This window comes from Drosophila novamexicana, unplaced genomic scaffold (genome assembly GCF_003285875.2).
Source record: "Drosophila novamexicana strain 15010-1031.04,08,12 unplaced genomic scaffold, DnovRS2.1 tig00000462-arrow-pilon, whole genome shotgun sequence".
Classification (NCBI taxonomy): Eukaryota; Metazoa; Arthropoda; class Insecta; order Diptera; family Drosophilidae; genus Drosophila; species Drosophila novamexicana.
In genome coordinates this window covers 1903554-1927546 of record NW_020824806.1, presented here as the reverse complement: position 1 = coordinate 1927546, position 23993 = coordinate 1903554, and the positions used below count along the sequence as shown (strand labels likewise).

At 42.5% G+C, this 23993-nt stretch overlaps 3 protein-coding genes and 1 long non-coding RNA gene across 8 annotated transcripts; 2 read left to right on the top strand and 2 right to left on the bottom strand.

Annotated features, from left to right (window-relative positions):
• Positions 1-2100: 2100 nt before the first annotated feature.
• LOC115761007 lies at positions 2101-2992 on the bottom strand. The gene is made up of 3 exons (XR_004017697.1): positions 2865-2992; positions 2547-2623; positions 2101-2486 (listed from the first exon to the last, which is right to left on the bottom strand). It is a non-coding gene; the product is annotated as an uncharacterized LOC115761007 (long non-coding RNA).
• A 1211-nt stretch (positions 2993-4203) lies between these two features.
• Positions 4204-10156, top strand: LOC115761046 (focadhesin). 2 transcript variants are annotated; one of them, XM_030702660.1, is made up of 8 exons: positions 4204-4399; positions 4654-4940; positions 6380-6598; positions 6660-7698; positions 7753-7964; positions 8029-9113; positions 9170-9828; positions 9887-10036. In XM_030702660.1, exons 2-8 carry the CDS (start codon positions 4669-4671, stop codon positions 10034-10036), a joined length of 3636 nt encoding a protein of 1211 aa, XP_030558520.1. In that variant the 5' UTR covers positions 4204-4399; positions 4654-4668. The 2 variants fall into 2 exon arrangements, with proteins under 2 accessions (XP_030558520.1, XP_030558521.1); XM_030702661.1 differs by lacking the exon at positions 4204-4399 and having other exon boundaries at positions 4669-4940; positions 9887-10156.
• Positions 10157-10365: 209 nt separating this feature from the next.
• Positions 10366-20459, top strand: LOC115760566 (myotubularin-related protein 6). Of its 3 annotated transcripts, none has more exons than XM_030701977.1 (10): positions 10366-10567; positions 14788-14904; positions 17927-18089; positions 18149-18432; positions 18501-18635; positions 18705-18934; positions 19138-19650; positions 19709-19954; positions 20019-20238; positions 20300-20459. In XM_030701977.1, exons 1-10 carry the CDS (start codon positions 10544-10546, stop codon positions 20435-20437), a joined length of 2070 nt encoding a protein of 689 aa, XP_030557837.1. In that variant the 5' UTR covers positions 10366-10543; the 3' UTR covers positions 20438-20459. The 3 variants fall into 3 exon arrangements, with proteins under 3 accessions (XP_030557837.1, XP_030557838.1, XP_030557836.1); XM_030701976.1 differs by lacking the exon at positions 10366-10567 and adding an exon at positions 12533-12784; XM_030701978.1 differs by lacking the exon at positions 14788-14904.
• A 902-nt stretch (positions 20460-21361) lies between these two features.
• LOC115760568 (translation initiation factor eIF-2B subunit delta) lies at positions 21362-23883 on the bottom strand. 2 transcript variants are annotated; one of them, XM_030701980.1, is made up of 4 exons: positions 23804-23883; positions 22938-23564; positions 22127-22711; positions 21362-22068 (listed from the first exon to the last, which is right to left on the bottom strand). In XM_030701980.1, exons 2-4 carry the CDS (start codon positions 23448-23450, stop codon positions 21385-21387), a joined length of 1782 nt encoding a protein of 593 aa, XP_030557840.1. In that variant the 5' UTR covers positions 23451-23564; positions 23804-23883; the 3' UTR covers positions 21362-21384. The 2 variants fall into 2 exon arrangements, with proteins under 2 accessions (XP_030557840.1, XP_030557839.1); XM_030701979.1 differs by lacking the exon at positions 23804-23883 and adding an exon at positions 23682-23767.
• Positions 23884-23993: the final 110 nt, after the last annotated feature.

The window sequence follows — 23993 nt, the reverse complement described above, 5'->3', positions numbered from 1 at the left end:
AAAAAAAGGCAGGCATGTCGGGCATTACCCGGCTTTACACGACCCAAAGAGTTAACTGCAAATTTCCAAACATTTCTTGAAGTCGGCAAAATAAAAAATAAGTGTAAAAATAGTTTTAAAAAATGAAAACGCTTAAATCAAAATATAACTTTTTCTCTTAAAATCTTGGGAAATGTCTTTGAGCCCAAAAGCTCGTCCACTTTCCACCATGGAAAGGTAAATTATCCGATATTATTGAAACACTTCTCAAATGAATGAAATAAGTTTCACCCATCCGTTTTCCACCAATTTTCCGCAAGTATTTCAGCTTCCCAGCTCTAGCTCAGTCAATCAGTCCATCAGGCAGGTCCAACAGTTTTATATTTAGACAAATATGTGGGAGTAGTTATGTATTCAGGCATTTCACATCAAATTGAGTCAACACATAATTGTTTGGCTCAGTTGCTTCTGGGGCCAGCAGGGTTAACAACGGGCCGCAGAATCCACAATTTGTGGGCCGCATTAAACTTAACGCACGTGCGGCACAAATTATATTTACAGTACATTTGTACATACCCATGTATGTGCTTATATTCGTATATATGTATTAGCAATTTCTAATTTATAAAATAAAAAGCCAGCTGAAAATTGAAAAGGTTTTTTGGTTTTGTTTCGTGTTGCCAAGCCTTGAAATTTTTTTTTTTATATATTTGTGCCGTGGGCGAGGGAAAATTTCAAAAAGAAATAAACCAAAGCAAAAGGCAAACTTGTATACACATGCCAACACACTCACGCACACACGCACACACGCACACACTCAGGCCCAGACGTGCGACGAGCTTGCGCGCGCCGAAAGGTAGGCAACAGAAAATGGTGTGCACCATGGCGTATTCATGATTCGCTGCGCCGAGCTTGAAAACTGCAAGTTGAGCTGCTAAGGCATTTACACTATGCTGCAAAATGTTAACCAAAATTGTAGCCAATTCCGATTATCGCGCTTTTGTCTATAGCTATCTTTTAAGATTCTCAATTGCCGGAGTTTTACCATTTGAGTGTGATCCATGCTTTTGTGGGACTCACTGTTGACCAGTATAATTACTGTTTCTTGCTTAATGCATTGTTGTGGATTTTGTATTTAATCCAAATAGCGACCAGTGGGCAACTAATTGTAAGACGAACAGAAGATGGTTTTTCAAATGCCGGCAGGCAAAACTCCAACACATACACAATGTTGAAGGAAACTTACATAAAAGTGCCTGTTGGCGGTTTAGCTCACCGAGCTGGCGTGGCATTTTATAAATATTCATTGCCCGAGTTTGTGGAAATTGAGTGCAAACAGGTGAATATAAATATTCATATTTGGCTATATACACTTTACACAGCGAGACAGAGAGATAGATAGAGAGAGAGAGAGAGAGAGAGAGAGAGAGAGAGAAAGGGAAGCGCCTTGGAAATGCCCAGAAGCTTTCCATCTGAAGTAATTAAAGTTGCCTGGCTTGTGTGTTCAGCTTTAATCCTAATTTTATTGTGCAATTATAAGCATATAAGGTATACATACACAGATTTGTTTACTTACGCCAAAGGCATATTAAGTTGGAATAATTTAAATTTGTGCATAATTAATTAGTCGACACCATTTAATTGAGGCAATGTGATTGCAGCCCCAAGCTGTAGACTGTAGCCATATGCAAATTCGCAAGTTGCCACGTGCTACCCAACAGAGCTTTAGTGTATCAACACCAGCATAAACAGCTCATGAACACACACGCACACACACACACACACACACACTCACACACACACACACGCGGCACAACACAATATGTACTTGTACGTCCTGTTCAGATATTAACCAGCATGTGACATCATTTTATGCAAATGCATATGGAAATGTGAATGAGCTGGTGAGTGATAAGTTATATAAGTATATAGCATCGGAAGTAACAATAAAAGTAAGCTTTTAATGTAACCTTTACAATCTGTGCAGCTAGTTGTTATGCTAATTGAATTGAAGATTTATACTTTTGATCTCACACATGCTAAAAATTAAATTTAATTAAATTAAATCTATAAATTTAGATTTAGATTTAGCTTATAAGCTACAAAGGGTGAAGTTTAATTGGCCTATTTCCTTATACAAAATAATTTTTCCCGAGTGAGAGCCCGAACAGTAAGTGCTAGGATTTTGAAATTTTTACTGTAGCTACGTTTCTTGATAGAGGTGCACGATTAGGCAGGGTTTTGAGAAATTCCAGCCGCAAGTGTGGAAAAAATGCGAATATTGGTTACATAAAGCATTTTTTGTTGTCTATTGAATCAGCCTCAAGCTCAAAGATCAATCTTCCAATTCAATTCAGAGCTGTCCTGCTTGGATGAAGAATTCAGGTCAAAGCAAACTTTTATTTCCACTGCAAGGTCTAAGATGATCAGAAAGTGTTGATTGCAATGATTGGTTCTCAATTCCATAGATTCCACTATTCGCTAGTTTTTGTTTCCTATTTTGTTTCCTACAATTGAATACATTTTCTTTAATACATTTCTTGATAATATCACTAAATATTTATTACTTCGCCGAACAGCTGCATCATCTTATTTGATTCTGTTGAAATATAAATTAATATTCATAGTTCTTCGCATGTGTGAGCTGTGGGCAAATTAACAGTAATAATAACATCTTTTAATTTCCATAGAACTCAATTATTCTAACACCAAAAATATGTATAAATGTTGCCTTGACAACCAGACTCAAACGTTATCCCACATCTTCAACGAGCATAAATAGGTTCTAAATATGTATAAGCTGACACCCCCTCCCCCCACCCCCCCTCTTAATATAAGCATATTAATTGTGTGTTACACACACACCCATACACCCACACACACACCCACACACACAAAACAAAGGCAAGGGCTTAGCAGCTAAAGTCTGGACCATATCGTCTGATAAACCAGTCATCATCAAGGGCTAAAACATAAAGCACAAAGAAATAAAACTGTGCATGAAAAGCCAAGAAAAAAAATAGAACAATTTTTTATAAATTAACTTTTCCACTTGTGCCCGAAGGAGATTTTATTTAAGGGCAATGATAGTGATGCGTAGAAATCGGAGCTTGCTTTGTTTCTTTGTGAACTCGGGCTAGTCATGATGAGATGTAAAAAGTTAAAGAACAACTTTAAAGGGAAACACAAACTTTCACGGCGCATTTTACCGGCTGAGCTATGCAACGCGCTGCCGTAATAAAATTATAAGTTCCCGACCAAAGCAACGCGAATAAGAAAAAAAGAAAAAAGGGGAAAATTCGAGTTTTGTAGCTGACTTTTGCCAGTGCCTTTTACCAGGAAGCGGAAATGATGTTGGGCTGTCTTCGGTTAAGGCTTTGTTATCTCAACCTTTGAGCTTTTGCCTTTGCAATGAGCGATTGCAGTTTATATTTTGCCATTCTTATTTTATTTGCTCAGTTGTACGGAGCATGCTTTCAGGTCGCTGCAAATTTCAGCTTTTTAATGGCGACTCTCATTTATGAGATTTAGTTACCTTTTGCCTTAGCTTTGAATCTTCTTCCCTTTTTGCACCGGTCACATTTTTATGGCTGCAGGAGCATAATTAATTTTATTTTACGGCACGGAGCCTTGAAGAACTGCATATACAGTCAATTAACTGAAAGAGCAGCAAAAAAAACTAATAATAATAATTGTAGCTTAACTATGAATGAAGTAGAGCTCTTTGCCGAGATGGCTTTTAATGAAAATATTAACATAAATTCTTGCTTGAGCAAAACATAAAAACTTTTTACAAGAAGATTGAATAAATTAAATAAATATGGTAAAAAGATACTGTATAAAATAACTGAAATGAAAATGAAATGAAATTGGAGCGCCTAATAATCTTCAATATTTCTAAATATTTGTATACTGGAAAAAGGTGAATCCCAATTGATAATTTTTTGGCTTACTAAATCTAAATTTGTTTTTATAAGCATTATTAATATATTTAAAGACATTTCAATAGTTTTCAAATTTGGAATGGCAGCCACCGCCAAATCAACTGCATTCAATTGAATTTCTGTTGAGACGTAAATTGTTACGTTTCTGATGTTGCGTCTACGTCGCTGATGTTGCGCTTACGTTTTAGCTGTGTGCTTTCGCTGCTGTTTTTTTGCGTTGTTAGCTCATTTTTGCGTTAGCGTTGCTCTTGTTTGCGCTTGCACTGCTGACTTTACGTGCGCCACAAAGTTTGTTTACAATTGCTGCCGTGCCGCATGAAAACAATTTAATAAACAAAGAAATAAGTAAAGACAAACCAGCATCCTTAAAAGACGCTCGAAAGAATACATTGATGCTAAATGACTAGCACGCATAGCAACAACACGGTATTTTAAGAGCACGCGCGAAGCTCCCATACTGCCGCCAAAAGGCGAAGGTGAGCGCAACGTGGAAAAGGTTTTGTTTTTTTTTGGTGTTCAAAAAAATGCCGCGCCTTCATTCGAGTGGTGAACGAGCTGGCGAAAGGACACGCGCGTCGCTGCATTTAAAAGTGGGATACTTGTAGTGCCCAAACAAACAATAAATCGTGTTCCTGCTGTGTGTGTTCGAGGGAGTAAAAAATTCACATTCGGCTTAGTGACTGACAAAAGTTGTCCTGTTTAACTGACATTTGAACCGTTTCTATTTCAGTTGAACGGCCCTTACATGGAGGACTTTAACAGCATTAAGCCGAACAGTTCGGTGGTAAAGATAGCCGCTTGCTTGGAGAAAATCTACAATAAAATCGTTGAGTCAAAGGAGAAGCAATTGGCCGAGCACCAAATCAAGGAAATCGAGTTCCTTAAAACCCAATGCAAGCACGAGCACATGCAACTCAGCCTGATGAGCTGTCAGACCCTGGTCCGCCTAGTCGACGAGGGTGTCCTAGATGCCAACAGCGTACAGAACACGCTCCTATCAATGCTGCCCAATGCGGGGTATGTACGGAACCAAACAAAATACAAGCACACACACACCAACACACACAAGCTCACGTCTTAGGGGCGCGCCCTGGCCTGGCACTTCCGCTTAATTGGCATGGCAAAGGAGCCCAGGCGAATGCACTTGCAAAATTGGTAACACAAGAGCATAAATTAGCATTCTGTCTGCATTGGCGCATCACCGACAATTGAACAATTGGTTGCAGCATTTGATTAGCTAACCAATTGTAGGGCTTGCCTGGGCCAGTGGCCATGCCCACCTGGCAATCCCTCGCACTTCCGGCTGGCGCGTGGCTTGTGCCCTTATTAATTGGCATGTGATAAATGCGAAAAGTGAAATACACGGCATGCCAACTAGGAAATCCAAGTTGTTAATGCTTTTACACGCACATTGACATTGACTTGCCAGGTGCGTGAGCAATTTGCATAGCTTCCTGCCGCTGACCCACTGGCCGCAATCCTGCTGCCCAGCAGCAACAGTGACACGAAGCAATTGAAATGTACGCATTACGTATGCAAAACGCCAAAAGAAAGCAAAAAAATCTATTAGCCATTTCCGTAATGCGACTCCCAGAGGAAGCCTTTTATCAAGGACAGCGTCTTGGCCTTGTGGCTGTAACTGGCCATATTCAAATTACGCGCCAGGCTACTTGCCAGGCAAATATTTGATATGCAAGCCAGAGAGAAACGTGCGCGGCATTGAACTTGAAATGTTTTCACATTCCGAAGGACGCCCGCGCCCCCACCCTAATGGCAACAACAACAGCTATCAACATTGGCCAAAAAGGTAAAAAGTAAACAGCATGTAATACGGAAATTAACCTTGATAAGAGCCAAGTGCAGGTGCCAGTAAAAAGGATTGCATATTAATTGCCCCTTGCACCAGAAACAGCAATTAAAGCAAGCAGCCATTGTGCCAGCCGCGCGAGTTGTAATTATCGCGTCAAGCGCAAAACGATTCGCCAGCAAGTAGCCAGGAGCAGCTCCAGCCCGAGCCCTTTCCCTTTCTCTCTCTGGGTATGTGTGTGTGTGTGTGTGTGTGTGTGTGTGTGTGTGTGTGTGACGGAAGTGGGTGCTAAACGCTAGTTAAACCCGTTCAACTAACAACTGATATATATATATATATACCTTACCTGCAATTGCAATTGTACTTCACACGCAGCACGCCTTTCTCTTGCTCACTTTGATGGTCAGTTTTTTGTAGACACGCACGCAAAAGACTAGCTTCGATTTTTAACTATTCCTTTTTATACCCTAAACCCATCATAAATTTAGTAAAGGGGGTATTATGACTTTATGCAAGTGTACGTAACAGCCTGAAGAACCATCTCCGTCCCCGTAAACTATATGTTTTCTTTAATGTACAATTAAAGAACTTTAAGATAAAATTCTATAAGATTCAAAACGAATGCACATTTTGCTTAATATTACAACAGGCCGATGCATTTCGCAATTATTACGGAGAGCATTCTGGGCCTGCAGCTGCTGGGTCTGAAACGAAAGACCTCGCTGCTTAAGGACAAGGAGGTGTATCAGTGTCCCTATGGCTTGAAGACGCAGCTGCATCCTCTGATATCGCTGCTGCAGCACAGCAGCGCCAACATGCATGATGTCAGCAACAAGATTATTGGCGTCTGCCAGCATCACGACAAGCAGTAAGAACCAGCTTGTAGATAGTTATGATCATAATACTAAAACATATTTATTTGATTGCAGCATTCGGAACTACAGCATTGAGTATCTGCGTCCCGTATTTCTGTATGTGCTGTGCAATCCCCAGACGCTGCAGGACGTCAAGCCCATTTGGACGTGCTTGCTGGGCCTGAGCCACAGCCAGCCAGAGGCAAGAGCTCTTATGCAGGAGCTGCTGTCGTGGAGCAAGTTCAACAATGCGAGCACCTGCCGATGCACCAGCATTCTAGTCATCGAGGCCATCGACTACTTCCTGCAGCAGGCGGACCATGCCCAGTCCATCGATCTGTGCATTTACCAAGCGCAGCTCATCAAGCAGCTGGCCCACTTTGGCATCGATCCGCGTCCCAGCCTGCAGTGCCTGTTGCGTGTGTTGCATGCCACGCGGGAGCACACGCGACATCACTACCATGTGCTGCTAGTGCTGCTCGCCGAATGCCTGCACGTGCTGTCGCCCTTCTACCTGGCTGATCTGCTGCGCATTATTGTGTTTGTGGTGGTGCAGGAGCGCTGTGGCCATGAATACATTCTGAACATGTGTCTGGACGGCATCATTCAGTGGATGTCTCAGACTGCATTCATACCCGCAGAAGGCCTGGCGCTAGCCAATCAAATTGTGCAGCGCGTGCTGGAGCAGCAAAAGCCGCAAGAGGATGGGAAAGTAGAATTTGCGACGCGCATCTGCACCAAGGAGCTGCAGCCAGCGCATATGCGAAACTATCATCCGGACATAGCTATTGCCTTCGATCTGGCCAATCTGGTAGAGTCCTTTGATGTTGCTGACAACAAGGACGTGTTTGCCTTCGTCGACGCTCTGAATGTGAAGGCCAATACGGCCTTTTGCCAGCGACTGCATTTGTTTCTGCGCGCGCTTTTCCTGTCTCGCGAACCGCCCGTCGACTGCTGGTTCAAGATCTACGAGGTCATATTACAGATCATCAAGGTTAACGAGACCATCGCCTACGATTTCCTCATGACGTACATTTTCAAGCTCGCCCACGAACACAATCCGGAGCTGCAACTGGAGCTGCTGCGCGGCCTGGCGAGCTTTGCAGTGTCCAAGGTACATACATTTGCCATATTACTTGAACTGAACTAATCTGTTGCCTTTCGCCAGGATAATGTGCCCATGATACTGAACACCATTCGGAATCTATCAACTGACAATGCCACCTTCTGTGTGGATTTGTATTTGCGACTGTGGCGCGTAGAAACGCGCACCTATCCCTTTCTGTTGAAGCAAATCGCACAGCCGTTGCCGGACAACGATAAACGCTGGGAGATGGAAATAGCACGAACTCATGCAATGCGCGAAATCTGCCAGGAAAAGTAACTAATATCTTTACAAAGCTTTCGGTTATCTGAGCTCTAATTACTTGTGTATATCTTGCAGACCCACGCTGCATGGCTCGGAGCTGCTGCCACATTTGAGCAACACGCTGAACAGCTGCACCGATGAATCGGGCGACTTAGCCACGTCGCTGGCGTTGGACGCCATTTATGCGTTGTGCGACAGCCACACCGTAAACATTGCGTCCACATGGCAGGCGCTGGGTAGCAAGTTTCGTAGTGAACAGCGTCCCCAGACGCTGAAGTCGCTTTATCACCTGTTTGGACTGGTGCCGCTGCTGCAAACACCGACGCTGGAGTACGAGAAGCTGGCGGATGATGCACTGGAGCAGCTGTGGCAGGCAGTTAGCCGCCCGAACACAGACGCTACACAGGTGCGAAATGCACTTGTTGCGCTCAAGAGTTATGAGCCAGGCAACACGCTGTGCCTGCGCCACATACCGCCGCAATTTCGCTTCGAAATAACCGGAGTGAGCGCTGTGGGTGTGGCTACAGGAGCACGTGAGGTGATCAATTTGCAGCAGCAGCAGCAGTCCATTCCAGGCGAAGTATGGGTGCAGCTATTGCAAAAGATACGCCCCGAGTGCGGCGATGCGGCTGCTGATCTGGTGGCCCATTATATTGGCAATGAGATCAGCGGCTTTCGCAGCGGCGTCTATCGTCTGCCCGAGGGCAAACCGGAGCCACGCAAGCTGGCAGGTCTCTTTGCCACCAGTCCGCTGCGTGCTGTCAGCAATTATCTGGTGAATCAGTCTCGTTTTGGCGACTATGTGCCAGAACCCTATGCCGTCACCTATGCTCTGCGTGCACTCTCCAAACGATTCGCCAAGCCGATACCACCGATGGACTGGAGCTGCCTAACCAGCTTTTTTCACCTGTCGTTTGATGCTCGCAAATACTGCATCATGATAGCCAAAAACCAGGCGCTGCACAGCGGCACTGCCCGACGGCTGCTAGAAAATTTCCTAGCCGATTTTGAACCCAATTGCTTTGAGGAGGATCTGCTGCTATTGTTCTCCCTGCTGCCTGAGATTGGCAACAGCGTGAGCTTGCAAATACTGAAGAACTTTGCCGAAAAAGTAGCTGTATACTGTTTCAAGGAATCGCAGCTAAACGACTTTGCGGAGGGTAAGCCTATGACCCATAATTGCATTCAGTGCCCGCGACTAAAGTGTGCTTTCCAGGTTGCCTATTTGAAAAGTTCCTGGACAGCGTAAGGTACATATACACCGACAAATGTGAGATACCGGAGGTGCTGGACGTATTCACGCTTATAGTGGAGCGTTATATGGACTCCATGAACTTGGATTCAAGATTGTTTGAGCGTTACACCGAAGTGGTCTCTGTGCTGCATCCCAATGCCATCGATGGGTTAACCACGCCAGCGAATTGGTGGGAAACACCGGCGGGTAAACTTAAGAAGGCAACCATAATCCGCTGCTATCTGGTGCTATATAATGAAAAGCTGCCGAACCCTTTAAAATGGCTAACGCCCATTATCGACGCCTACGAACGCCGTGCGGAGGAACGCCCCTTCTTCTATCGCCATCTGGCGACTACACTGTACGCCTTTGGCAGCGATGAGCATGCGTGCAACTGGACAATGGAAATCTTTTTGGAGATTCAAATGCTGCTCGCCGAGGCTTCCAACAAAGAGAAATTGAACAGAGCGCTATATTTGCTGGACATTTTTATACTGGCAGTGGATGTGTTGTCCGGCTGTGCCGTACTGCTGGGCAGTGTGGATGTCGTGGCCACAGATGGCAAGGAACGATTTGCATTATTCCCTGAGAGCTTGCAGTTTCTATGTGATCACATATTTTGGAAGGATCAGGAGGCAAAGGCAAGATTTTAACCCATGTATCCCCTTAATATTGTTTTTAATTTTGTGCTCATTTCAGATTTATGAATTTCTTTATAATCTTTATAAGCATGCGTCAATACCGCTAGCATATGCTGCCATTTTTAAAGAAGCGATTATTTGTTCGCGCAACAAGCCCTACTTTGATAACAAAGGTGTTTGGACCAAATACGTGGGTTTGCGTAAATGAGTTATTTATTCACACACTCGAAATGAACCCCACTCAACAGAAAGTGCACTTATTGTTATATAGTTGAAATAACGTGAATCCATTTGTATAGCTTGTGCGATATTTGTTGACTTTATTAAATGAATCTTAGCATCATTCAAATTTAAATTAACGACATTGACCGTTGCCAGACAGCTGCATCGCCCACAGAACTTCTGCACTCAGTGTGGCAACACTAGAGTTAAGAACGACCACTGTCTATCGCCCAGCCGCCACTCTCTTGGGCACAGCCTAAACAATAGTATCGTATCGAAAATTATGAATCGGCAATATCGATACAATATCAACAATCTTAATTTATAACTATTATAAACTGCAATATGTTTCTGGCAAATATATTAAATCTAAATTAATTAGTGCGTGAATAATTGATCAAATTTGCCGCGCGAGTGGAAACGCGAGCCGTTGCGCGACCGTAAAGTGTGTAAAGCAGCCAGTTAATAGTGTAACCATCAAAAAACGTAAACAATGGACGATATCAAGCTGGCAAAGGTATGTAAATATGTAGTTTAATAAAGAGCGGAATTTGCTAAGCATGTAGATTATGCCTGTTGTAAGCCATTTATCAATTTTGCGCACCTATCCTGGCGCCAGCTGTGAGTCATGCACTTGGAAGCTTTTATGTTTTATTCAAAATCGATGGCCAGGTAAAACCCTTTCCTGTGCTAAAAACAGTAACAACAAACGCGCATATATGACCCGGCAGGGGGCAACGCCAACCCTTGCCCCACCTAAAAGCTAGGTGGGGCCAAGGACGAGGCAGTCGCGTTGGCCAAGTGGCGTTCCAGCCAACGGCGCCTACACCTGTTCATAACATATGTACATAAACATAGCTGTAAATCATGCGCATAAGCGGGAACTGTGTGGTCGCAAACAAACCCCGTTTGCAGTCAACAGTTATGTTTATACAATTTTTACGACAACTACGCGACCGAGTGTAAGTAATTACGTTTATTTGTAACGTAAGTATATACGTACGTTTACATATACGTATGTATGTATGTATTTGAGTGGGATTGCGACTACCTTATCGCACTTTGCTAAGAACTTGCTACCGTTTTTCTGGCGGCCTCAACGCCCTTTTTATTAAACAATCGCACTAGCGATATTTACCATAACTTATCAATAAAAAAAATATTACGTAAACTAAGTATGAATTAATTGAAATATTAAGTAAATCAGGGCTGCATACCCCAAATAAAATGTATGGTGGTTAAGTTTATTGTTCGAACTGACTTGTTGCCTTGATGTTCGGTTCGTGAACCTGGTTCGGCTCGGTTCTTGGACAACTGGTTTGGTTCGATTCAAACCTGTTAAGCAGCCTTGCCTTAATATTGAATTATGTTTAGCTGAAAGTTGGGTCAATTCACATAAAACTAAGTTTGAGATTACTTCTCCTTTTTCTTTCTTCTTCTTCTTTCAATCATAAAGATTGATATAAGTTTGCTGACAATTATAAGAGAGTTAAGTGCAGTTTAAAACTTGCAAAGTCGAAAATTGACGTTGGCGATAATTAAAATGGGAATATCGTTAAACTTACTTGTTCAACGATTCTCGACTGGAATATGCCCTATACTCGTTGCGCGTATTCTTACCAAATTCTTTATAAAAGTGTCTCTATCGATTTAAATTAACGAGGAGCATATGCTGAGTAATAACAAGTACTATATTTACTACAACTTTATTATATTTATCGATTTGGGGAAAAAGTTAAAACACTAGACACCATCGATAGCCTAAATAGATTCATTAAAGTATTTATATCGAAATATTTCTAATATCCAATACGATTTAACCATTTATTCCGCTTTCTGTACTCAAAACAAACCTAAAATTATTTAACAGTAGAATGACGTAAAGCAATTGGGTATTAAACCCGTTAGAAATACTGAACTCGCCCTTCATATGCTCGTGTGTCCTTAACCTAGGGTATTAAAATGGTCCCTATTTATTTGAAGGCGTCCAGCAATGTGGCAGAAAATTTCCCATTTTGCAAGAATTTCCCCAACAGAAATGTGCAAAAGCGCGCTCGTAGCATGCTTTTAAGCGCGCGCCTTTCGCAGTCGTCACAGAGTTTTCGTTGGAAACGGTTATCCGGACGTTGCGCGGCACACTGACACACACACGCACACACAGCCGTCCATGGGACAGCAGTATCAGTGGCAGTGGCAGCAATAACAAAGTGGCACATATATATATTAATACACACACATAAATAAATATGTCGGGTTAGACAAATAAGTAGCGTACTCGGGCTTGTGTGCTGGGCAAAAAAGTGAAAGTAATATAAACGACGCAGCGCCCCGCCGCCCTTCTCCCCGATTCACGTGATTTGATTTAAAAGCCAAGCCAAAAGGCTGCTTGGGTGGCTGCTCCTGGTGTTTTTGTTGTTGTTGATTTAAAATCAATAAAACGTTTACCCAGCGCAAACAGTATCTGCATTATTTTTTTTTTGGCAGTGCGTGTGTGACAATGGATTTTACAAGATTCATGAATAAATTCAACGAAATCGAACGCCAACTTTCGCCCACATCGGCGCTGCGTCTGAGCTTTGATAATATATCGCCGGAGAGCGAGGAGCCGCCCGATGGCAAGCGGCTGTGGGGTGTGCCAGTGCCGCCATTTGTCTCCGATAAGGTCGTCTCCTGGATCGAGGAGGAGTTCAACGAGGCGCCCGTTTACTACAACGGCAACTGTGTCCTAAAAAAGGTAACCCAACAGCCCGGCTAGCTCCAAACTAATTTCCTTTGTGTCATTAGGCAAATATGCAACAAAGTAATCAACAGAAATCCAGCTTATTTTTCTTTTGCCGGCAGCTCTCGGCCGGAATATGCAAATTGCGAGCTTACCCGGCAATGCGTCGAGTTCCTTGACTTTGGCCGGGCTAGGAGGCAAAACTCTCGCACATATATATTTTATGTAGGTCGCCTATCAGGACCTTATCGGTGCTCCCAGGGCCATTCATCCTCATCCTCGGGCCATTGCGTTCCTTTCATTCTCAACCGCCGCAAAATGCCTGTCGGAAAATTTGAAAAACAAATTGTTGTCTTGTTGCACGTGCCACAAGATTCCAGCTGCCTGACTTGGCAATTAAATAAATTTGGTTTCAGTGCACTGCAATGAATTCTAATCAAGCTGCATAAAGCGCACAAAAGACCGACATTTATGTAAAATAATCCCTTTTGAGGTTTTCACTTTGCGGTTTGCGACCTTTTGAAGCTGTTCTGAGCAAAGAAATCGAGTAAATTGCAGAAATTTCTTAACCTGAATATGATATTCTTATTTAAAGAACTTTTTCTAGTAGCCAAGTTCCACAAGACTCAAGTGCAGCATTCCATAAATTCATTAAGAATGTTTCAAGCATGCAAATTCTTGTAATAGGCATTTTATAACTAAACCCATTTGTTTTGTTTATTTTGGTAACATCAGAGTCTAAGTTTAGGGAAATATTTAAAGCCGTTGAGTTCTTTCTCCTTCATTAAAACATTTTATAGAGTTTTTTCTCGAGTATATATGTATATAATATATATATATTAAGAAAGCCAATTAAGCGATGATAGCGAACTTGTTGGCTGCCAGAGCACAAAGAAACTGTCGACCTTTTATAGAGAAATTCACCTGAGTCAGCCTTGTTCTTTGTATTCAATTCATTCTAATGGACTTATTCGTACTCAGTGAAACGGCGTCAATGCGGTCAATTCGCAAATTGAATAGTATAGTCGATTATAGCCAGCATATTGCTTTGAATTGTAATCAATCTAAAAGTCGTCGCAGATGTTGCATTTATTTATGCTTTGCGTTTACTCCTTCACTGGGGAAATTCAGTTAATGTCACACACAAATCTCGGCTATTCAATTTGTCTCCTCTTTTATTTACAATTCAATATGGGGCTAGATTGCATTGGCCACAGAATAGGGAATAAAGAATATTGTTGATACAAATTGTGATTTGCTGACTTGCATTGTTCTCTTGTTTTTTTTGATAAAATGTAAGCTTCCTGAGATACCATCAACATGCACATTTTTCATATAGTCAGAAGAAGAGTGTTGCCGCATTTCTTATAAATACAATGTTAATTTTTTTTAAGATCTGGCAACCCGAAAGCCATTTAAAGCTAAGGTCAATTTATAATCATGAGACGGTTATGTTAAGGACTATTTAAAATATGTTCGATGATTATTTTTATAGAAAATATACAATTATTTACATAAAGAGAGAGCTAGGAAGCTATCAAGCGTAATGAAAGCCCATATTTTGTGTTATTTTATACCAGTTTGTCCAACATGAATATTATTTATTATGTTGTAATAAAATAGTTGAAGCCTAGGTAATTGAAAGTTGCTTAACTATATTTGTTCAAGGCGAACTTTTGCTCTCAACGGTAAGACAATAAAATTGCTTTCCCCCATTTTATATTATTTACACACAGTTTTGGGCTTCCGTTTGCTTGTGTGTGTGTGTGTGTGTGTGAGTGTGTGTGAGTGTGTGGGTGGCTTGCTTGTTTGTGTGGCTGCAACGGTATAGTGCAAATTGTGGGGTGCTTTTACAGCTGACGTCAGCGAGCGAGCTCTGCACAGAAGCAGCTAAAGGGAGCCAAAGGAGCTGGAAAATTATTGCAAACTATATATATATACATAGAAAATATTTGCTGAAGAGCTTATAACTTGTAGTGCTAGAAAAATTAATACCATTCTTGGGCTTTATTTAACAGGTGGAAAATGTGCGCATGATTGATCGCTACAACACTAAAAATCCTACAGTTGGCACTTTGTATCTGACGGCCACGCATCTGATATTCGTGGAGCCCGACAGCAATAAGGAGACCTGGGTAAGTGGAAAGCCCGCAAGCACTCCCCACGCCCCCCGCTATGACATCATCAATTATTCGATGAGCCACCCGGTTCGAGTGCGCCTTAAGCTCCTTGTGGACCTCGTCAAGTTCAAGCTAAAAAGTTTTGTGCAATTTCTTTGCAAACAACCTTTTTCTGGGTTGACTTTTGGGCGGTCGCCACGCCTCCCTTCTGGCTGTGTGTGCCAGTCCTCGACCAACCGCAAAAGTATGTTACGGAAATATAGTAGACCGCAGAGGCATGCCACGTTTCGTTTTGTTGTTGCTGTAGCATGCCGCAAACATGTTGCTATCCCTTCTGCTTACCACATAAATCATGACGTTATGAATTTATTCATTTTTAATATTGTAAAGGCAACAATATTGTACTTCGTACCCCTATCGAAAGTACCCCAACTTATGACTTATTTATGAATTGCATGCAGTCGTTTTATTGCGAATAAAAAAGTAATTGCAACTAGCTACTAGACTCTTAAAATAATTCATACATCCTGGAATAATTCAGGGCACAATTCAGAATTATGCACAGCTTATATGAATATCAGGGATTGATAAAGAAAGATCTTAAAGGAAATGTAAATTGCAATAATTTTGGTTTGGGAAGAAATTCTTTGAATTTAACTTGTATTCAGAACATTTTTAATATTTCATATACTTTTAAACTTCAGATATTTACACATATAACTTTCTACCTGTATAACTTTTATTATACTCTGTCTTGTGTTTCTTATGCAAACAACTTTAATAGAAAATCAAATAATATTATATTTTTGTAGCCAAAGAAACCTGTGAATTTACTTAAAACCAAAAAGAAAAATTACCAGAGCTGATAAAATATATGTTTATTTAGCTAACGAAAAAAGTATTTAACACACAAGCAGCTACCGTCAGAAACGACGAACGTGTTTAAATCTGCACTTGGCGTCCAACCTTTTGACCTCGCTTGTTAAACATTGGAGCAGAAGCAGATACCTGGCAGCTTAAAGGCTGCCTGGGTCTGGCATTCGTCATAATACAAAAAGTGCTGGTGCTTCTGCAAATACACATTCGCCTACGCATAGCATGTACATGTACATGTACATGTGTGTGTGTGTGTGTGCGTGTTTGTGTGCCTCTCTGACAGCTGCATTGCCCGCACTTCCGGCCACTTGGCTGAAGAAGTGTGCGTGTAAAGTTTCTTTTCTTAGCAGGTGCCCCCAAGGCTGCTTAAAACTTGTGCTTGCTAAAGTTTTTGTCGGCTTTAAAAACCAACAGAGCTTAAGCTTAATTAAAATGTGTTTGTCTTTGGTTCGCTTAACAGAACTAGGCCCACCCACACAACTACACACAACAGGCGCACGCGGTTTGCGCATACGCCCCATTGCACAAATACAAATTAAAATACGTTGTCGGCGTGCCCGCTGTGCGCCGCTGTGTTTGTTTGTGTGGGCGTTTATTATTTCCAGCACAAAACATGCATTCATTTCGTGTTAAGCCATAGCAAATACAAGAACAACAGGAAAACACTCACAAAGCGCAAGAGAAACATTGAAAATACAACACAAATTCACTGCCAATATTCCAAATGTGCTCGGGGACTGACGGACTGACTGACTGAGTGACTGATTGCCTGACTGATCGACTGACAGAAGCAAACAAATTGCTGCTAAGCGACTGCATTTCCATTTCCATTCATACAAAACTAGCTGTCCCAGCGACAAAAGGATACGAAGACGAGTCGAGTCTATGACTTCATGCGTGTGAATGTGAATGTGTGCAGCACAAAAATACAAAATTTCAAGCTTTAATTAAAATTTTATATTTTATTCAAAGTTTACCAGTTTAAGTAAAAATCATTTTAATGCAATACGAAATTAACAGTAGTGTATATAATCTTACAAAATTCACATAAATTTCACTTCTAAATATATTTATGCAATTCTAGCTTCTATAAACAAGTTTTACCTGGAACAGGTATTTCCCTCTTTAATTTTTCACACTTGTGAGTTCAGTATTAAGAATCTTAAAAATGAAGAGTTTATTTTACATTCAACTTTGCGTAAAAAATTGAAAGTCAGTTTAAATAATCTTAAGAACTGGTGTGAAATTGATTCCACATATTTTCCGCTATTAAATTTGCACACTTGTGGATAGTTAGTATTAGAAGAGAGTGTTAAAGTTGGAGACGAAGATATAAAAAATACATGCTTAACGGGAAAATCTCAAAAGCTGTCAAGATTTTAAAACGACGTTCGAAATAAATAGCTTTTCACTCATTTTCCACGCTTCTCTGTCTAATTTTTGCAAATTCCGTCTTGGGTTGAGAGAAAGATTACGTGAATACTTAAATGTGTTGAATATACAGTCAATATAAACAACCTTAAGTAAATATATATAAATGCATAAGCATAACTATATAAATTATATAAATTCATTAATATGCATATACGTATAAGAAAAAAATCCAACATGCGGCATTCTATCTCTATTAAAATGAGCTGCTTTACTCTGCTTCAGTATGATTCAATTTGTATGCAAAACCAACGCAGAATATGTGCATATTTAAGTTGCGCAGTTATTTAATACATGTTTGATTTAACTACTAATTACTGTTTGATTTATTTTTTGGTTGATGTGTGGTTCTGTGTGCATTCAGGCACTGCGATTTTAATTGCCTCACCATAATTATATCAATTATGCACTTTGCAACGGCGCGACAAGTGGCCGCAAGAGAACGCAGCAAATGAGCAGATTAACGTTACGTTGAGTCTTTCATGTTCGTAATTAAAAGTTAGGGCACTCGTGTGTCGAGCCAGCTGCCAATTATGAGCTGAGAAGGCTTAAAATCGATTTTCTGGCTCGTGCAGAGACTGAGCGACACTTTATAAAAGTTTCAGTGCCTGACCTGCGGGCAAATATGGTATTAACTGGGTGCCGCTCAAAGTTGAGTGATTAGAGTGTGGAGATTGTCTATTGAGTGGCTGTTTATTAACTATCTTGCCTTTACCATTGCTCATTACAGATTCTGCACATGCACATTGCCAGCATTGAGAAGCTGCCGCTTAGCACAACCGGCTCGCCGCTCTTGATACGCTGCAAAACCTTTCTGTCGGTGACATTTGTCATACCCAAGGACTCCGAGTGCCATGATGTTTATACTTCGCTAATCAAACTCTTTCAGCCGGGTAAGCAGCACCACAATAGTTTGTTTAGATGTCTAGTCTTAACAATTCGTATCTCGTAGTCTCCATCAACAAGTTATACTGCTTCAACTATCAGCCGGCCAAGGATGATTACCCCAAAAATGCTGGCTGGGACTTTTTCAAATTGGAGGCAGAGTTTAAGCACATGCTGGTGCCCAACGACAACTGGACGCTGTGCTCCATGAACGAAAAGTACGAACTGTGCGACACGTATCCGCGTCAGATCTATGTGCCCAAGGAGGCCACCACATTGATGCTCATAAGCAGCTCACGTTTTCGTTCCAAGGGTCGGCTGCCCGCTTTGACCTATTTGCACAACAATAAGGTGACTGAAAATCTTGCGAATCTCATCTGAAGCTATGCAAATAAATGTGCAATAACTTTTATCAACAGGCGTCCATATGCCGCTGCAGTCAGCCATTGTCGGGCTTCAGTGCCCGTTGTCTCGAGGACGAGCAAATGCTGGAGGCCATACGCAAAACCAATCCCAATACCGATTACATGTTCGTTGTGGATACGCGACCGCGCGTAAGTACAACAAATGCATATAAAACAATATGTAAATAACAAGCCGATTGTGACCCCTCTTGTTTGTAGATCAATGCCATGGCCAATCGTGCCGCCGGCAAGGGCTATGAGAACGAGGCCTTTTACGAGAACATCAAGTTCCATTTCCTTGGCATTGAGAACATTCACGTACAGCGCGCCAGCCTACAAAAGGTGCTGGAGGCTTGCGAACAGAAATCACCCACAATGAGCGCATTTCTGAATGCCCTAGAGTCATCCGGCTGGCTAAAACACATTCGCTCCATATTGGACACATCGAGGTATGTAAATACTCAACAATTTAATATAATTTGTTCTTCTTTTGTTTGCCTGCCACTTAGGCACCTTAACCCACAGCAAAAATATTACATCAGCTCACAAGAAAATGCAAATGTATTACATTCAAGTGACCTTTATTAGGGCATGCTTTCACTTATTATTTATTCAATTAATTGAAGTTCATTCTCTTAATTTTCCTTTGCAGCTTCATTGCCAACGCCGTCGACAAGGGCGTCTCCGTGGTTGTACACTGCTCGGATGGCTGGGATCGCACTGCTCAAGTGTGTTCGCTGGCGCAGCTCATGTTGAATCCTTACTATCGCACAATTAAGGGCTTTCAGGCGCTCATCGAGAAGGACTGGCTGGCGTTTGGGCACAAGTTCAGCGAACGCTGCGGCCACATACAAACGGATGCGCGCGAGGTGTCGCCCATCTTTACGCAGTTCCTGGACTGCACCTGGCAGCTGATGTCGCAGCGCAGCGAATCCTTTGAATTCAATGAACGCTTTCTGCTCATACTCCATGACCATGTGCACTCGTGTCAGTTCGGCACTTTTGTGGGCAATTGCGAGAAGGATCGCCTGGACCTGAAGCTAGCCGAGCGCACATTCTCGCTGTGGGGCTACATGGCCAACCACCTGAACGAGTACATAAATCCGCTGTACAAACCCAACATAGACGAGTCGATCAAAGCCAACCTGGCGCCACAGTGCATCAAGTGAGATAGCGTTCAATTGATTGAAGCCTAAAAAATACCTAATTTGTGTGTTCCATAGGTTCTGGCGTGGCATGTACAGCCGCTTTGAGAGCGGCATACACCCACGCGAGCCATTGGGTGATTTGCTGCTGGACAGCAAGGAGCACTGTAACTCCCTGGAGGATCATGTGCAGCACTTGACGAAACGCATTGCCAGTTTCAAAAACTACATTTCCAAGTCGGCCAAGAAGCTGCAGGATGCCACCACCACAACCTCCACAAAAGCTACCAAGGAGGCGGCCACCAACGAGATCAATGACAACAAGTAGCCAGAAACATTGAATCCTGTATTTTTGTTAATGTCTAATCATATTAATTATGCCTTGCAGATACAATTATGACAAGAAGCTAAGCGAATTGTCCGCCGCTGATGATGATCATCCGCTTAAGGCGAGCAACATGTCATTTGCCAATCTCTCGTTAAATGCCGAACAGGCGAACACCCAGACTTTGACCGAGGAAATCTCTTCCGTGGCCCTTGATTGGAAGTCCATGCGAAACGTAACCACCTGCTCCTGCTCCACTCCCTTCGATCAGTTCAGCAAGAAGGTGAGTAGCATCCACTGCATCAGCAAAAGTTCATTAAATTCACGTGCCTTCCAATCCGCAGACACATTGCTGGCGTTGCGGCGAGATCTTCTGTGAGCGTTGCATTGATAAGAACGTGGCGTTGCCTGGACACGATAGCGGCAAGGCGGTGCCCGTTTGTCGTGGCTGCTACCGACAGATGCAAAAGCAGAGTCCATAAGCCCAGTTCTAGCATAATCCTAGTTATAAATTGTTGAGCATGTGACGATGAGTGAATGTGGACAGCGTGCAAGAGAGTGGACGTATTTGTTTCGGGTGCGTTTTTGTGGCATACTATACATATACACATACTAACACAGATATACATATATATATACATATTATTATAATATATTTATTGTTGCATTTGTAGTTGTAGCTACTTAAAAGCACCCTCGAAATTCGAGTTATTGCGCGCAAATCAAAAAACATTCTAAACTAGCCGTGCACCAAAAATGTGCCGAGTCGGGCACAAAACTATTTTATGTTGTTGATTTTGAAATTTCTAGGTGTCAGACCTGTTCCAAAAGTGGAAATTCCCAAATATAGTTCATATTTCAAAGGGATTGACTCAATCTGCAGCCTTGGCTGGCATTTACGTATTACACTTTTTTTTAGTACGACTAACAAAATCAAAAACTATATCTTAATGTTACAGAATCTCTATTCAGACAGCATTCCAGATCTACATTTGTTCTTTAATAGTTTGAACTATCAACGTATTTTCTACAGGCTCAAATATTTCTGCCTATTTTACTGTGAGATAGTGTGCGAAATTTGGAGCGGTCTGTTCTTGCCTCATTTATCTCACACAATTAAGAAGTACAATTGCTTACATATTAATACATACATATGTATACTTAAATATACTAGCGTACAATTGCATGGATACAGTTAAATATTAGAGAGAAAACTATCGTAACGTGTACTACACAAGCTGTCAGACAATTTATCTGCTTTACAAGCCGTAAATGGTACTATGCAAAAATGTTTGATCAAAAGTATAATAAAAAGGATTATTTATTCAACAAATGCCGCACTGACTCGAGACACGGATTTTAATTTCTCAATAAATTATACAATTCTTTTGTCGACTTCGTGATAAAGAAAGCAACAAGATGTGAAGCTCTAATAGCCAATATCTGGTTTAATACGCAGAATGACGGGCACGCTGGTGCAGGGCAGAATGGCCACCTCGGTGACAACGGCACTGACCAGTTCGGGAGGCGTTATATCGTAGCTCAAATTGAGCGGCGTTAGCCGGCTCTTGGTTTGCCAGTTATGGAGACAGCACTTGGCGCCCTTCACCAGTTGATTGGGATCGCACAGTTCGTTATAGACTATAGCATCAGTTTGGAAACGCTCGCTGAACTTGTGCGTCTCACAGCAGACGAGCACAGGAACATTATGGGAGTTAGCTACGAGCGCCACTTGGGCGGTGCCCGTTCGAGCCATAACATATCCATTGGCTAGCAGTGCATGCGCTCCCAGCATCACTTTGGTGGCCTCCGGCATCACATAGCTGATGGCGTTGATCAGCACATAGGTGCAGGGTATGCCGCAGGCGTGAAGTCGGCGCAGCATCTCCTGTCCCTCACAAAAAGGCAACGAATCTACAACAATGACACGAAAGGACACCTGGCGGCGTTTGGCCTCCTCGCAGATAAACTGTATGAGCGAGGAACAGGCAAAAGTGAGCAGCACATCGCCGTCTGTAATCTTCTCCTGCATGGAGCTGCTGATGGCCTGCGCAGCCTTGCCAATCTGATTCTCAATGTAGGTGTCTATAAAGTGTCCGAGTAGCTCCTTTAACTGCAATAGATAACAAATGCAATCGGCTGTGATTGGAATTTTTGCAAGCTGCGCTTACCTCCGTTTCCGGTTTGTCCGGCAGCTGCGTCAACTGGTTCTTAAACTGCTTATAGGCATTGGATACGGACACGGCCAGCGGTCGGCACTTGTGCAGATGTTCGACATGATGCTTGACTGCGGCATCGAGACTGCGTCCAAACTCTTTCTTCGCGGGCGTCTCAAAGTCCTGCACCACCTGCCGCAGCGCATGCAGGAAAGCGATACAGCGCGCATTGGAGCCAACAATAGTACGCTGGGAATACTGGACACCCAGCCGAGCAATGCTGGGATGCACACTGGCATCGTTTATGAATAAGCTAGCGTCTTTGTCAGCGCTCACCAAATGATTGAACAGCTTCACATTCCACTCTCGTTCTGCTTTCTGCGTTGTTGGCTTTGACGGCGACTTGGCGGGTGATTCACTCTCTCGTTTGGGCTCCTTAACAGGCGTTGCACTCACAATAGGCGTCGCCTTAACGCTGCTTGCCGCGGCTTTAGCTACACCGGGCGTTGGTGTCCCCTTTTTGTTTTGTCCCTGTGCCTTGGCCGCGCGTTGCGCCTCCTGTATCGCACGACGCTCCGCCTTGCTTAGCGCTGGTTTTTTCTGCAAGTCAATTAGGATCGGATTAGGAGTAAGTTGGCAGCAACTTAAGTGAATAGTGATACGATTGTCTGGTTATGAAGATTTCAAAAGCTAATACAACGGGTATTGGATTGTTATTGCATTAGCCTGATGGCAAAAGGTCGCTGTAATAATCAGCATATATATATGTAAGGCTGATTAAAGCAGCTTCGTAACATGTGAATCGGATAGGAATCAATTTTCTTACCTTGTCTAGATCTGCTGCTCCCGCTGCAGCAGTTTCGGTAACTGCCGCCTTAGGAGTGAGTTGCACGTGGTTTAATTGCTGAGCCACTGCATCCACGTTGTTGGCCTTGTTGGACTTTGCAGCATGTTTGGCGGCCTTTTTCGCCTCACGTTCCGCTTTGATTTGCTCGCGCGTTTTTTCGCCAGCTTCCGCAACGTTGGTCAAGGAATCTGTTGAGTTTTGTGCTGTGACCTGAACTGCGTTACTTGTGACGGTGGCATCAGTTAAGGGCGCGGAAGCGGCTGCTGCTAGCTGGAGTTGGTTTTGTTCTTTCGTCGTTGTTGTGGTTGTGGTTGTTAGCTTTTTTGTGATGGTCGTTTGCTCTACTTGTGTTATGATTGTTGTGGCTGGCGTGTTGGGCTTCTGCTTCTTGGCCTGCTTCGCTTGCTTTTTAGCCTCTCGCTCGGCCATCACCTGCTCGCGGGTCTTATCCGCCGCTGCATTCTGCTGTGGATTACTGTTAGATTTTTGCATTGCACTGTCGCTGCGTGGCTGAGCCTCGTTATCTTCCAATCGGTTGCGTTTGTTTCTGGGCCGATTGCGTAGCCGTTGCTTCTTCTGCTTGTTCGCTGCAGAAGTCGATGAGTTCTGTTGAAAGCACACACTGAGTATTATTGGGGGCAAGTAAGATTTATTAGATAAACATGCCAAATTAAACAACTTATATTTCAAACTGTACAAAAGTTATTGAGGCTACATATGTACCTGTTCGCTCGTCATAACCATTTTGTTGGCTTGAAAAGACAAAAGCTTGGGCAGTTTAGTGTTGAAGGGACCTTAAAACATTACAATAAGGGGTCTATGTTCGATGACCCATTTTTATTTACCTTGTTAATGAATTTGTTGTAATACAACTTTACAAACTTTGCTCACGATGGCAATTTTCTACCAGCTGGTTGCTAAACGTTGCCACACTAAGTCATAAATGCCTTTCAAATAAAAATAATTGCAGCCCTCTACGACAAAATGTGAATGGCAAAAAGTCGTCGACGTTAAAGTGAATGTCTGCCGAACAAA